At 44.4% G+C, this 13,080-nt stretch overlaps 1 protein-coding gene across 2 annotated transcripts in view; it reads right to left on the bottom strand.

The window, feature by feature from the left end:
* The window catches only part of ESRRB (estrogen related receptor beta), a 120,028-nt gene that overhangs the window by 64,590 nt on the left and 42,358 nt on the right, over nucleotides 1-13,080 (bottom strand). The window contains exon 1 of one of the 2 annotated variants that reach the window (XM_015865111.3): nucleotides 10,793-11,145. The exons of the other annotated variant lie outside the window; for it this stretch is intronic. Coding sequence (XP_015720597.1) covers nucleotides 10,793-10,842 — 50 coding nt within the window. The 5' untranslated portion in view covers nucleotides 10,843-11,145. Of the gene's footprint in view, nucleotides 1-10,792; nucleotides 11,146-13,080 lie in introns of those variants that run through there. 2 annotated transcript variants of the gene reach the window in all.

The raw sequence follows: 13,080 nt of genomic DNA, 5'->3' as shown, positions 1-13,080 counted from the left end.
GTTTTACCTCGATTAATCTAAAATGTCCAGGTGTCACATTATTAGGGACAGACTGGCCAACTAGATAATTTAAGACACCAGAAAATTATTTGATAGGCTCAAATATGAAGAAAATTTTGAGATTGCTTCATTTAGGAAACAAACATATCAAAAGAAATAAACATATCAAAAGAAGTACACAAATCAGAGATGTACTCACAAAGATGGGAATGTATTTCTCAAAGGCTACCAAGGACTAAGATGAGAAGCTATGTTTTTCCTCTCCTAATCAAGCTTCTTTACAATGCGATCTCCATAGCCAGGGGAATCACTCCTTGGTGGACATGGTGACAGCTTCCAAACACTGTATTAGCAGGATGAGGAACAGAGTTTGCAGGATGCAACCAGTGTGGTTAACCTCCCAAGGATCCCACGTTTGCATGTTTTCCCAGAACAGTTCAAAGTCAGAGATGCTGAGGCTCTTCAGTGTGACAGCAAGCTTCTCTTATAGGAGATGAAATTGCCACTTCAAGACGCTTTTCCCACCAAGGCTCTGTGTAGTCCTGGAAAGTTCTTCTGGAGCAGGTATTTGAATGGATTAATCCAGATCTCCTCTTTGCCCACTGGCCTTTTTCTTCTCTACCCAGATATCCCGTCTTCTTGATGTAGCCCATATCAGGCTCAAGCACTATCGCAGCAACATACCACCTGTGTCCACTGGCTTCCCTTAACCTCTATCTTTAGCTCTTATTATTTTTATTGTTTTTTAAATGAAATCTTTATCCCTCTGCTCCCTCACATAAGTGTTGCACAGCAGATTTCACTGAGAACAGGTGAGTTTTAGCATCAGAAAATTTTGGCTGTAAATTCTTCCACTGTCTCAAGGGAATAATGAGCTTTCCTATGCCCACTTTGTGCCAGTTACCTGCTTTCAGCACAGAACAGCCTGATGTCTGTACTGAACACCATGCTACAAGCCAGCTAATCACCAGAAGAGGCACACTGAAGCTCAGTGGAATTTGGTGCCTTCCTTAAAAATGCCAGCCTTAGGAAAACATCACAAACCATTCACGTACAGTATTTACATGGTCCCTTTTCAATCTACAGATTTCTGAATCAAATAAATTATAAATTACCTCCTGAGAGGGAGTCGAGAACTTATAATAGACACCAACCGCCCAGCCTCTTTTAATCCATCCAATATTAGACTCGTTATTCATCAGGATAACAATCCTATTTGCAAATCAGCTACCTTTATCAGATAACCAACAGGAGCTAGTACAATATCTATTAGTCCAACAATATCAGCACCAAGATATATAACTGCTTCTGTACAAAAACCCTTCTTCTAATCCTTCTTAAACTCAACAAGACTGATTGGTTTTTATTATTCATGAATTAATTTTTAACTCTTGCTCCAACAGGAGAATTGAACATATAACATTTTGCAGAGATCAGGGGAAAGAAACAGTAAGCTAAAAAAGCAGACCATACAAAAGCAGGTATTTTTTCTTTCAACAAACAGCTAAGGGGGAAAAGCTGCAACTATTTTTCCCTAAACACCTGGGCGAAAATTCTAATGAATGAGTGCATTAAAAGTGCACAAATACTACATCCTTATACTGCACGAGCTTTTGGTCTTTCTTTCATAAACATGCTCTTAAAAAATGGCTACGGAATTGAATTGGTTGATAGTTTTAAAAATAAGTCCACATTAGAACATGGGCTCAAGTGGGGAGATTCCTACAGAGATGGTCTGTAGTGTTAACTGTAAGTTAGGGCTCACAGCTTCTTCTGCAACGACATAACTGCTAGAAGAAAAGCAACTGCTCTGTTCTAATCTAAAAAATACAACCAATGGAATAAAAAGAGAATAATCATGAACACTGTAGTTATTGAAACAAACAAACAAACCAATCAAAGCACATCCTATCATCAAAATTCCCAAAGCAAGGGATTCCACAAGGGAAACAACCTCCATTCTGTGTCCTGCAAAAATGAAAACATAGTGAAAAGAAAAAAAGAGTTTCCAAAATAATCAAAAATTGAACAAAAGCAGAAATCCAAACGCCCGACTTTTCATGTTACGCCGCAGGAGCCCAGCTTTATCTTTATAGCTGGATCTGCCTTACACACTGTTTTTCAGATTCCTCTATGGCATTTTATTTAACGAAAATCTTTGCTTCTCTTTAAAAATCACTGATTCCACGACGTATTGGTTTATAAACAGAACATCTATTGCCAGTTGTTTGATAGCGCCTAAACCTAAAGGCTCACAAATCATTGTATCTATTAAATTGTAACAAATCTTGGGGCACAAATGGTGTGTATGACATACTTGGATGGCATTCTGTTTTTCTAGAACAGCTTCCATGCGCAGCTATCTAAAGATTCACAAACTTTAATTAACCAATACTCAGGATGACCTTGTGATGAAGACAGACACATCTATCCCTAATTTTTATGCATTTACTCACAAACACACAACCACATGCAGAAAGACTGGTGTGAGACTTTGCAGAGATAACTATTTGAGAGAAACAACACGGAGAATGAACATGCTATATATAAGTTATATAATTTATACACCTCTTTTTTTCTGTTAACTTACGGTGTGTACATTTATTTAAAAAACAAGCATGGACGCATACAGCAGGATATACATATGTCCGTGCACTTACAGATCTCTGTATGTAAGAAAACTGTTTCTGTCATAGCTAGACTCATTCTAGACCTCTACAGTGTGTTTGGTGCCGCTATACAACTCGCATCAATTATTCTGTGGGAGACACATCCGGCAACATCTATGTAAATAATACATACATACAGACACATCAATACACTTAACCGTCATTTCCAAAAGGTCACATTTGCTACTGTCTGTTACGGCAAAAAAAGCCTTAAGAAGCAAAGTTAACATCCTTCACGAAGCCAAAGCACTGCGACACAAATGCCCGTGTCAGGATGTCCCTATGTTGACTGTGCCAGCTGCTGTGCCCACTCCCTGGGCACAGTGCACTGCTGCTGCACAGCTCCTTTGGAAGTCATTGCTCAACAGTCAGGTAAACGAAGAGCCCTGCTCCATCCAGACACCCCTGCACCACCATCAATCTGATATCACAAACTGTGTCGGGCAACAGGCACCGATGCTTTTGTTTTTGCAGGAAAATGTTTTCAGCTTCTCCCTGCACCATTACCCCTCCGGTGGACAAAAATGACCTAAAAACCTCTATCAACAGAAATATAACAACTAAAAGAAATGGAATCGAACTCAGAGGCAAAATGTAGAAGCAGCACCCAGTGCGTATGAAAAAGGGCCGTGGAAGAACAGAATTTGTGTTCCAAATAATTAAATCTCTCATACTCCTTCCTCTGCAGCACCTTCTGAACCATTTAAAACCAGATAACATTTGTATGCCATACACAGTCCAGAAACAAATGAAAATAAAAACACTGCAACCCCTCAAAACTATTGCGTAAGTCAACAAATGATTTAAAACATAAAAAGCAAAGGATAAAGGAAACATATACATTAAGATGTACATAGGTTGATTTTGGTTCTGGGCAACAAAAAGAATTTGAAATCAAGTCCTTGAAATCAGTAACACTTTATGGTCTCCACTGCTGTGCTGTCAAATCCGAAAACCTCCTTGAGGTGGGTATACACCTTTTATAGCTGGGGAACAGACAGCATTGCTGAGAATGAGAAAGTTGGTCTGTCAGACCAACCAAATGAAAACAAAAACTGCACATAAGACTTCAGAAGAATAAAATCTGTCAAACCATAATTATGCAGTCGTTTTTCTTTTGTTTTTTTAATACTCAAAATTAGGTAAATGTCAGTAAGAAATCTGGTTGCTGATTGCCCATGTCGGCACGGTTTTAAGAACACACCAGCCGCAACACGGAAAATCACCTTTTTGCCTTATTGTGACCCAGGTGCTCACGCATTCTAAAAACCATCATCTTCATATGCAAAATCTTAACGGGAGAATTAAACATTATTTTTTTTTTTTTTTTTAAAGCTGTTCCTTTGACCTTTCTCTTGAGTGAAAGGACAGCGAGACAATACACTCACCAGCATTGTTCACAATGACGGCTCCATCACCGGAGATTGAGGGCCGTTATTACTAAAGGGAACTTTAAAGTGCCGGGAGAAAAAGGGGAAAAATTAGAAAAATAACACTTCCAAATATGCCGTATCTACAACAAGGAGCCTTTCAGGAGAGCAGGCACAGAGCAACAAGAAATCATCAGGTAAAAACAGCTGCAGTAAAACACAGACAATCAATTCAAAACAAAAGGCACTATGATGAGAAATTGTCTCACGTTATGCAGCATACTCTAAGCTGGAGGTCCCGGACACACTTCAGTCTTCCACAATATGGGCTTTTATAATTCACGAAAAACATACGACCCTTAAGTACAAGGTAAATCCAACATCATCTCCAGGAAAGGAAAAGGAAAATCTGGACCGAAGCAAAGGGTTCTCAGCAGTTTCTCTTTACCCTACCGAGAACAAATTAGAACAGACTTCATTTTCCTTCTAAACTTTCAACAGGATGAAGTATTTGTGAGATGTCCTTACAGCCATGGCAAAAAACTGTACAAAAATGTCTACACTACATCTCCTTCCTTTCACATACACACCGACATGGGAATAAATAAAACCATGTCCAAAACCAGGACAGTCCTATTATCACCATTTTATTGCAATTTAAGTCCCATCTTGAAAAAGAAATGAGGTGACATTTGCTTGTAAAGGCAAAGGAGTCCTCTTTACATACACACAAGTTTGTGATTTTATGAATGAAGTCTGCATTGTTTGCTAAACCCTTACAGGGCAGGAATATTCTTTGTAGGACAACGAAAGTCAGCCGAAGGGTGACTAGGTGGAGGTTTGTTGGGATCCCACAAAATAAACAGGACTTCTCATCCATTTTTTCCTCCCCCATTCAGAAAGGGAGTGCAAGAAAATTCCAGCTCAGCAGGGACGCAGAGCCATCGCAGGTTGTGTGATAACAGCTTGCCACCTGCCTTTCGCAAGTTGTCTTTGCGAAGTGCAAGGGGCACCAAATAGTAACATTGCCTGTGGTGATAGGAATGCACTGAACAGCTCAGTATGCAAAAGCACTTACTGGTACACAGTGCTCTTCACAAAGGGCATTGCTGAATGCTTTCCAGACTGTCAGAAGTGCTAGGACAGGAAATATTAGTGCGTGTGCCGCAGGAGGAATGTAAGCACTTGCTATCACAATAAAATAAGGTATTAGCAAATGTAGGTACGAAGCTGCTCACAGCAAAAAAATAAAAATAAGGGACAAAAAAACACCTAGCAAATAGCAAACTTAGCTGCAGTCAGACAAAAAGGAGCATTTCTTTGCAAGATCAGCAAGGGTTAACAGCAGTGCATGAGCTCCCATCCAGTCAAGATAGGGTCAAATGATGTGCAGTGAAAGTTTCAAGTCCTCAATCCCCCAGAGCTTGTTTGCTAATTACATTTGCAATTACAAACATGACAAATATATTATTATACAGTGTGTTCCACCTTGAGCAGGCACGTTCTCCTCCTGGACAGCCACAGCCAGCAGCCAAGCTCACGAGCACAGGCAGAATCAAAGCACACCATGCTCCAGCTGCAAGGCACATTCTGTGGACATCGCTACTGCTCCAAGGGGACAGGGCAAGGCTGGTGAGAGGCAGCACAGCAAGGATGAAACAGACGCAGAGTACACTACAACAGTTTAAATCCTAAGTAGTAAAACTTACCAGATCAATAAAAATTAGTAATAAATAATACTAAATTCTGTTCCTGATGACAGGCACCAAGCACTTTGCACATGTAAGCTGCGTAGGGATGACTACATTCAGAATTCAAATGCGGCTGATACAGGGATGGTAGAAAGAAATCAAGGTTTTCCTGTCTCCAGCAGGATCACCAAAAACAAGCACTGCTAATATCACCTTAGTTAAGTCTAACTGCTAAACAACCAACCACCTGATTTGCAGGTTTCTGTTGAAGCTCTTAACCTGCTTTCCCACCCCCCCAGTTTCTACAGCCGCATTACCTAGAAAGCTCAAGGCTGGGGTGCGGGCAGATGCTACATTTCCTTCCTCTCAGCGCACAAACTAAGAATTCTGTACTGTTCTGGCTGTAAAGTTAACAGCAGGAGATCCATGGAATAAAACGTAGGTGTTACTGGGAACAATTTCCCAGTCTCCACAGTCTGCAGCAGAGCTACTGCTTTGAAACAGGGGCTGCCGCTACAAACCTCGACTCTCAGCCCAAAGAGCAGGAATTAAAAGGAAAAGCTGGGAACAGAATTTTGGATTTATACGCAAGCTGTGCCAGCACCTGTTTCTACTTTTACTATTTCTTCCTCTATTTAAAATTCTCTTCAATATTTCAGACTCTGAAGAAATTCTACCGCACTCGGAACAAAAACTGTGAAGTCCGCCGGTCTCAGGCTGAAGCCTTTGCTCTTCTCCCTTCTTTAAGTCCGTAAAAGCACTCGTGTCCTTTGAGCCCTGGTGAATCTGGAAACAGACGCACTGACACAACGCACAGAACTTCTTACTGAGCTAAAATTACTGGGAAAATACAGGATATTTCAAATGACAAGAAATTCCGACCAGTGGTAACAGAGCTGAATTGGGGCTAGGGAACAGCAGCAAAAAGGGCACTGGGGATACAGCGAACCCTCGGAAAGGGAGAAAAAGGGATGTGAAATCTCTGTCACAGCAACTTTCTCTGATGCAATCTCTCCAAAGTCTTTCCCCCTCTCAGGCTAAATGCAATATTTATTGATTACTTCAAATCAATACAATGAAAAAAAAAACCAAAAACACCCTACTTTTTAAAATACATTGATCTTTCCATATTTCTCAATAATTGATAATGATTAGACCATCTTTACTTTCACAAGTGGAATTGGAAAAGGAGGGAAAAGTTAATACAAATGTCATAAAGGTACCAATTTCCTCATCAGCCTCATGCTCAACACGCACAGTACACCAAGACCCAATTCTGCAGTGGGAGCACAGTCAGGAACCCAGCAATCAGGCTGCTTCCCCTGCAGAGGTTTTTCAGTTGTTTCTGTCAATAAAGCCCACGCTCCCCAGTTTGCAACTCCTCCCTGCCCCAGACTTTCAGACAGTCAGACCAGACCGCTGCGCATTCAGCTTCTCTGACTCAGATTTCCTCCCATTCACGGAATACGGACATTTCCAGTAACCTCTCAAATTAAGTCACATTTCCTCAGTCTGTGCATTAGAGTCAGTGACAACAACTTTGTCAATTCTCTGCTATGGGATCCAGGATTTGCCGTTTCATTGACTCAAAATTCCAATGTTCTGTTTGATAGAGGGATGGAAAGGTATATCAGATATTCCTTTCAACTTTTCCTTTCTGCCCATAAAATAATTTTCATTTTTATCAGATCAGTGACTCATGTGTCTTTCTTGTACATCAGAGGAAACAGTGTAAGAGACACAGCATCTGGCAGCATGCCCTTATTTGCCAATGATCTTTATTTTCCTTTCATTATGGTTACTTGGTCAGTTTCTGCCTGTCGTGGAGAATATTAATTAGAAACGGAGATGGCAGTTTTGTGGTCCTGTCAGTATTTCTTGTGGCAGCTACAGCTGGGCAGAAAAAAATACTCTGGGACATGGAAGTTAATACATAAAAGTAATGCTGCCCCCTTTGAAACAGCCTCAGGTTTGCAGATAAAAAACGCACAATACCGATACACAGTGTGATCGTACCTACGTATGTGCATATAATTCCATATAAATATTTATATATGCACACACATTAGTGTGTGCATATAAATAATCACCTATTTTGTCTATCTGGGTGCTGTTCCCAGTGCCCATAAGCACGCTCCCTTCCTGCTATACTGCACAGACATCAGTACAGTGTAACTGATGTATTCTCGCCGTATGCCTCACCTGAGAGACAAACCGCAGGTACAAATCACTGCCTTTGTTAGCTTCCCAACTGGAAGTCATGCAAAAGGTTCTCCCTCAGAGCTGTATCACCAACACCAGGAATAATTCTCCCAAAGGTCAGTACCAAAAGGTAGAAAGCGGTCACCAAAGAGCAGATTCTTGGACAAGAAACCAAACACTGCCATAGAATGCACAGAGTCAAAGACAGGATCAGTATCAGGAATCAGTATTTCCTTACTCTCACTGCAATGCCCTGTGCTGAGGAAAAGCCCTCAGCCCACCAAATGAACATCCCCGGCTCCTGATGCAATTGCTCAGACCTGCACAAATGGACAGAGGAAACTTTCACTGCTTCAGGAAGATTAATCCAAAACCTCAAGAGCGTGATGAAGAATAACAAATTCATTTCTCTTGTTCATTTTCATTCACTTTCGAGTGCATTACAAATATTGAGCTCCCCTTAAACTCCAAGGTGAATGGAGGCACCTTTCCTCTCCTTTGCCTTGGTCATGGTCTCTCTCCATAGTTGCAAGGTGAAATACAGTTTCCAGGTAACTGTATGGATCCCCTATTGAGTGACTGCAGCTCCTTCTCCAGCCACATTCTATCTTTCCTCCCATTTTCTCCTATGGCTTAATAGGCAACTAAACAAGGAGAGGCAGCCCGCAATGTTTTAAAAATCACTGTTAAATTAAGGTTTAATTTGATAACAAATGCTGCCACATCATTAAAAGCTTTTTTTTAAAAGGAAAATAACTATGATTTTTTTTTCAGTGGTTAACAGTTAGAAAGACTCACTGAGAACAAAAAGGATGACATGCTCACACAACCAGCTAGTAATACAAGCACAACTACAATACCTGTATTTACCCAAAACATTCATAATTAATTGTGTTACAATGGAGGAAGAAGCGGCACAAGTAGCATATATTGGGTCAACTCTTATTCTCAGCAACAAGAACGCAAGTCAAAATCTAACCCTAACAAACACCAGAATGTAAACCCAAGCAATAACCAACACGCTGCACACACTTTATTTTTTATATGGTTTAGGGCTTCTCACGCTTTTCTTTTTCCTTCTCTCACTAACTTTTCCTGGACTTAGCCATACTTCCCCACTTTGTCACTGCACTCCTCTAAATAACCAACAGAACAAAAAATGGATTGAGACATTTGAAATGGTATTTCTTGGTCTCCCTCCCCCGACCCTCATCAGCGTTAGGATGGCAGCTACATGGTACACACAGCCACCTCAAGCACTCCTCTCAACTGCGAGCGCTACGACAGTTTCTCATTGCAAAGAGCAGGTGCACCGACTGCAAAGCCATGGGAGCTCAGCAGCACTTCCCCAGGGCCACCTCCACCTGCCTGCTGGGCGGCCAAAGCATTGGGAACGCAGCAGGGCACCGTTCATGAGCTGGGAGCTGCCCAAGAGCCCCTGGTGTCATAGCACAGGGACAGCAATCCAACGTGTAGGTTCATTCTTACTGCTCTCGTGCTGTTGGAGTTCCTTTTCTCAATCCCAAAAGTAGAATAAATAAAAGGAAAAAGTTAAGAGACGCTATAGCAAGTGATAATGATATACCTTTTGGCTGTGGGATTTTGATCTGATGTTTGTTTTTGAATGAAGGTAAACGCATTTTGTATTTTTGACTTAACATTAAAATGCTCCCAGAAGCACACAGTATAAATTCCCCTCAAGAAACTGTTCATTTATTTTTAATTCAGAATGGAGCGGCCACAAGTGAAGCGGTGGGGAAAAGAGAATCACACGGGTTGGGCTATTAATTTCTATCAACAATTCTAAGTCACATTGTAATGAAACTGCTGGAAGCGGGGAATTAAATTAGGAAGAAACGTGCAAAAGGACAGACAACATCAGCAAGACAGACAGATGGATAAAGGACCGCTGTGATGAGGAAAGAGAGGTCAGTATCACTGCGGGTTTAGTTGGTTTTATGTGTTTTAATTTTACTAAATAGAATGCGTTCTTAAAACAAACATAATGAAACTGGCAAATGACCTCGCTCCTAACCCCTGCCCCACTCCCGATGACACCACAGAACCTGCGTAGGTGACACAGAGATTAACACGAAAACACAAAAGGGGACTGACTCTGCTCGGGGAGGTTTATCAGAGGGGAGAAACGCACATGGAACTGAATGACAGCTCTGAGAAGATTCTGCCTTGTTTCCTAACTTCCCCGAAAGGATCAAACCAAACTTAACACGTTAACGTGGCTCTGAACGCCGCGTTATCGCGCACCGCTCCGCGCACGATACAAAGAGCAGCGGCAGGTGCGGAGGGAGCTGCCGGCGGTCCCGGCTCGGGATGCTGCCGCCAACCCGGCTGCTCTGCTCCCCCCCCCGCCGCCCCGGGCAGGCACCCCGCAGAGCGAACTGTGGGAAACTCCTTTCCCGAAGCGGATTTCGGGTCAAAATACGAGTTTTGTTACAACGATATATTTAAAAAATAAAATTAAAAAATCGCAACGGTATTTTAACAAATCCACTTTCTGTAACTGAACACGTATCTCCTTACAGACGCCTGAGAACCCACGTAATAAAATCCTAACACCGACGGGAAGTACAACTGCGCAGCCTGGAGTGCCAGCGCTCAGCGTCAGCCCGTTCCTAGGAGATGAAGCGTTAGAGGGAGAAGTTACGGGGAAATAAAGCGTCGGCCCCGCGCACCGACTCCCGGCGCTGCCCCACGGCACCTGCCCGCACCCTCCCTGTTCTATCCCCGCGGCGAGGCAGAGGCGCACCGGGTCACGGCCCCGTCCCGTCCCATTGGCAGCGCTGCCGGTGCCCGCCCGCGGCTCGCCCGGTCCCGGCGCGGCACAACGCGACGCACTCACTGGTTGTGGTAGCCGAGCGGGTCAGAGATGCACAGCTCGGAAATGTCCATCAGTCCACTTTGAGCATTCCCGGTTGGAGGAGATGAAGAGGGGGGAAAAAAATAAAAAGAAGAAGAAGAAAGAAAAAAATAAAAAAAAAAGGAGAGAAATAAAAGAAAGAAAAAAGGGAAACAACAAGAGGACAACTCGGGCGCCGGGCGTGGAGCCGCAGCAGGAAACCGGCCGAGCCCGGCGGCAGGGCACAGGCGGACGGGCCGGGCCGGCAGCTCCGCCGCGCTCCGCTCCGCGCCCGGACACTGGCAGCGGCGGGAGGCGGGCGGCGCGCAGGACCCAGCCACGGGGGATTTCGCCGCCCCGAGCCCCGCTGTAGCTTTAACACCGGGAGATGGATGGAGACGGACGAGCGGCGATTGGCTCCCGCGCGGGGGCTGGGCTTGGAGCGCGGCTGGGGGAGGCACGGCCGGGGGGGGCCCCGCTCCGGCCTCGCGGGCGCAGCGTTCCCGCGGGCGGCCCCGGGCCGGGCAATGACAGCCCGCCGCCCGGCCCCGGCACGGGATGCGGCGCAGCGGCGGCACGCGCGGCTCGTGTGTCCCGCACCCTCCGGGAGCGGAGGCCGCAGAGTTTAGGGTCAGGGGAAACCCCGCTTAGCGGAGCCCCGGGCGCAGTTCCTCCCTTGGGCGCGCCCCCCGCGGGCAGCAGCGCACACGGCCGGTCGCACCGGCCCGGCTCCGCACGCACAGGCCGATGCTCGCTGCCGCAGCCCCGCATCCTCAGCACACGAGCGCCCGATCCCGGTTTCAAAGCAGCACCGATCGGATGTTGCTTCAGTGCAGCCTGAGAGCGTGCTGGAATAAACCCTGGCACTGACACCAGAATCGGACGTTTGGGATAAAAGCATGTATTACCACACACACGCCTGTAGGTACAGACCCTCAGAAATGCTCACAATCAAAACCAGCACAAAATAATCCTCATGAAAGACTTCTAAGTGCTGTGTACACCAGCTGCCCTGTCACAGGGTTTTCACAATCCCCACACACGTTTTCACACCCATGCAACTTCACTGCCTTCCTAGGGCAGCAGACAGTTCCCAGCTGAAAAACCCTCAACATACAAGCACACAAACCTCAGCTCCATGCCCACAGCTTTGTTCTGGAAGCCCATCTCACATGGAAGTACCCTGCAGGGTCACTTCGGTCACTGCTACCAGCACTCTGACTTCCAAAGTCAAACCTCCCACGTCCTTCTCCTACACCTTTACTTCACTCTTATGTGTCTGATGCTCAAATATACTAAAATAACCTTCACCCACAAACCAGAAACAGAAGCTTTTCTAAAAGGGAAATAAATACAACTGGATAAATCTTCACTTTCCTGTGTCAGGAAAATAAAAAAGTTGGAGCATTAAGGATACTCCTTAATACGAGGCACAGAATCTATTTTGAGACAAGAGTGTAGCACAGCAGGAGAAGCAAAGATCCTTGAGAACTTTCCAGATGGGAGGGGCTATACAGCAAAAGAGGGAAACACAGTGTTTATTGCCATGTTTACAGCTGGACCACTATATTGTAAGGAAATCTTAGGTGAAGCCATCTCAGGAAGCAGACCATATTCAGAAAAAGAGGAATAATCAAATTCACCCCAAACCCCTCCTTTGCTGAAGGTAGCCCAACTTTCTCAGCAGATTCTCTACTAGAGATCTTAACCACTATGGAATATGCAACAAAAACACCACAGAGACTCGTGGCAAGTCTCACTGTGTCCCCTGACTGCGTGGGGACAAGCTGTGGGGCTCTGATCAGTTTTCCTTAATACAAGGCGCGTGAAGAAGCCACTGAAAACAGCTTAGAAAACAGGAGACAGCAGAGTCTCATCCACAGTTTTAAAAGTAGAGCCAAATCTGCTTACCTGAGTGTTTCAGGTGACACAAAGTTCAGAATATACATCTTTCCTGGAAGCAGAGTTAAAGGAAAAGGAACTGTACACACATACATCTCTGTACTCACAAGTGACACATCGGCACAGTGAAAATTCTAAAATGCTTTGATTGCCAGTAAGTCTGAAGTCAAGGGCTCGGGGGCAACTGTAGCAGTGCTCAGGATTACAAGAAAGGGATCTCACCAAACACACTGAAGAACCCTAATGCAACCAGAGACAAGGAGGAAACAAGCACCACTGCATTTCCTGCAGGGATCTGAGCTCATGGGGACCTGCTGATGACCTGATTGCCCCATGAAGAGGACTCCTGCCATAGCAAAGGATGCTGGAGGAGTCACACATGGTCAGGG

This window comes from Coturnix japonica, chromosome 5 (assembly GCF_054131305.1).
Source record: "Coturnix japonica strain WE chromosome 5, WE-NBRP24, whole genome shotgun sequence".
Classification (NCBI taxonomy): Eukaryota; Metazoa; Chordata; class Aves; order Galliformes; family Phasianidae; genus Coturnix; species Coturnix japonica.
This window is presented reverse-complemented; position numbering and strand designations above follow the sequence as displayed.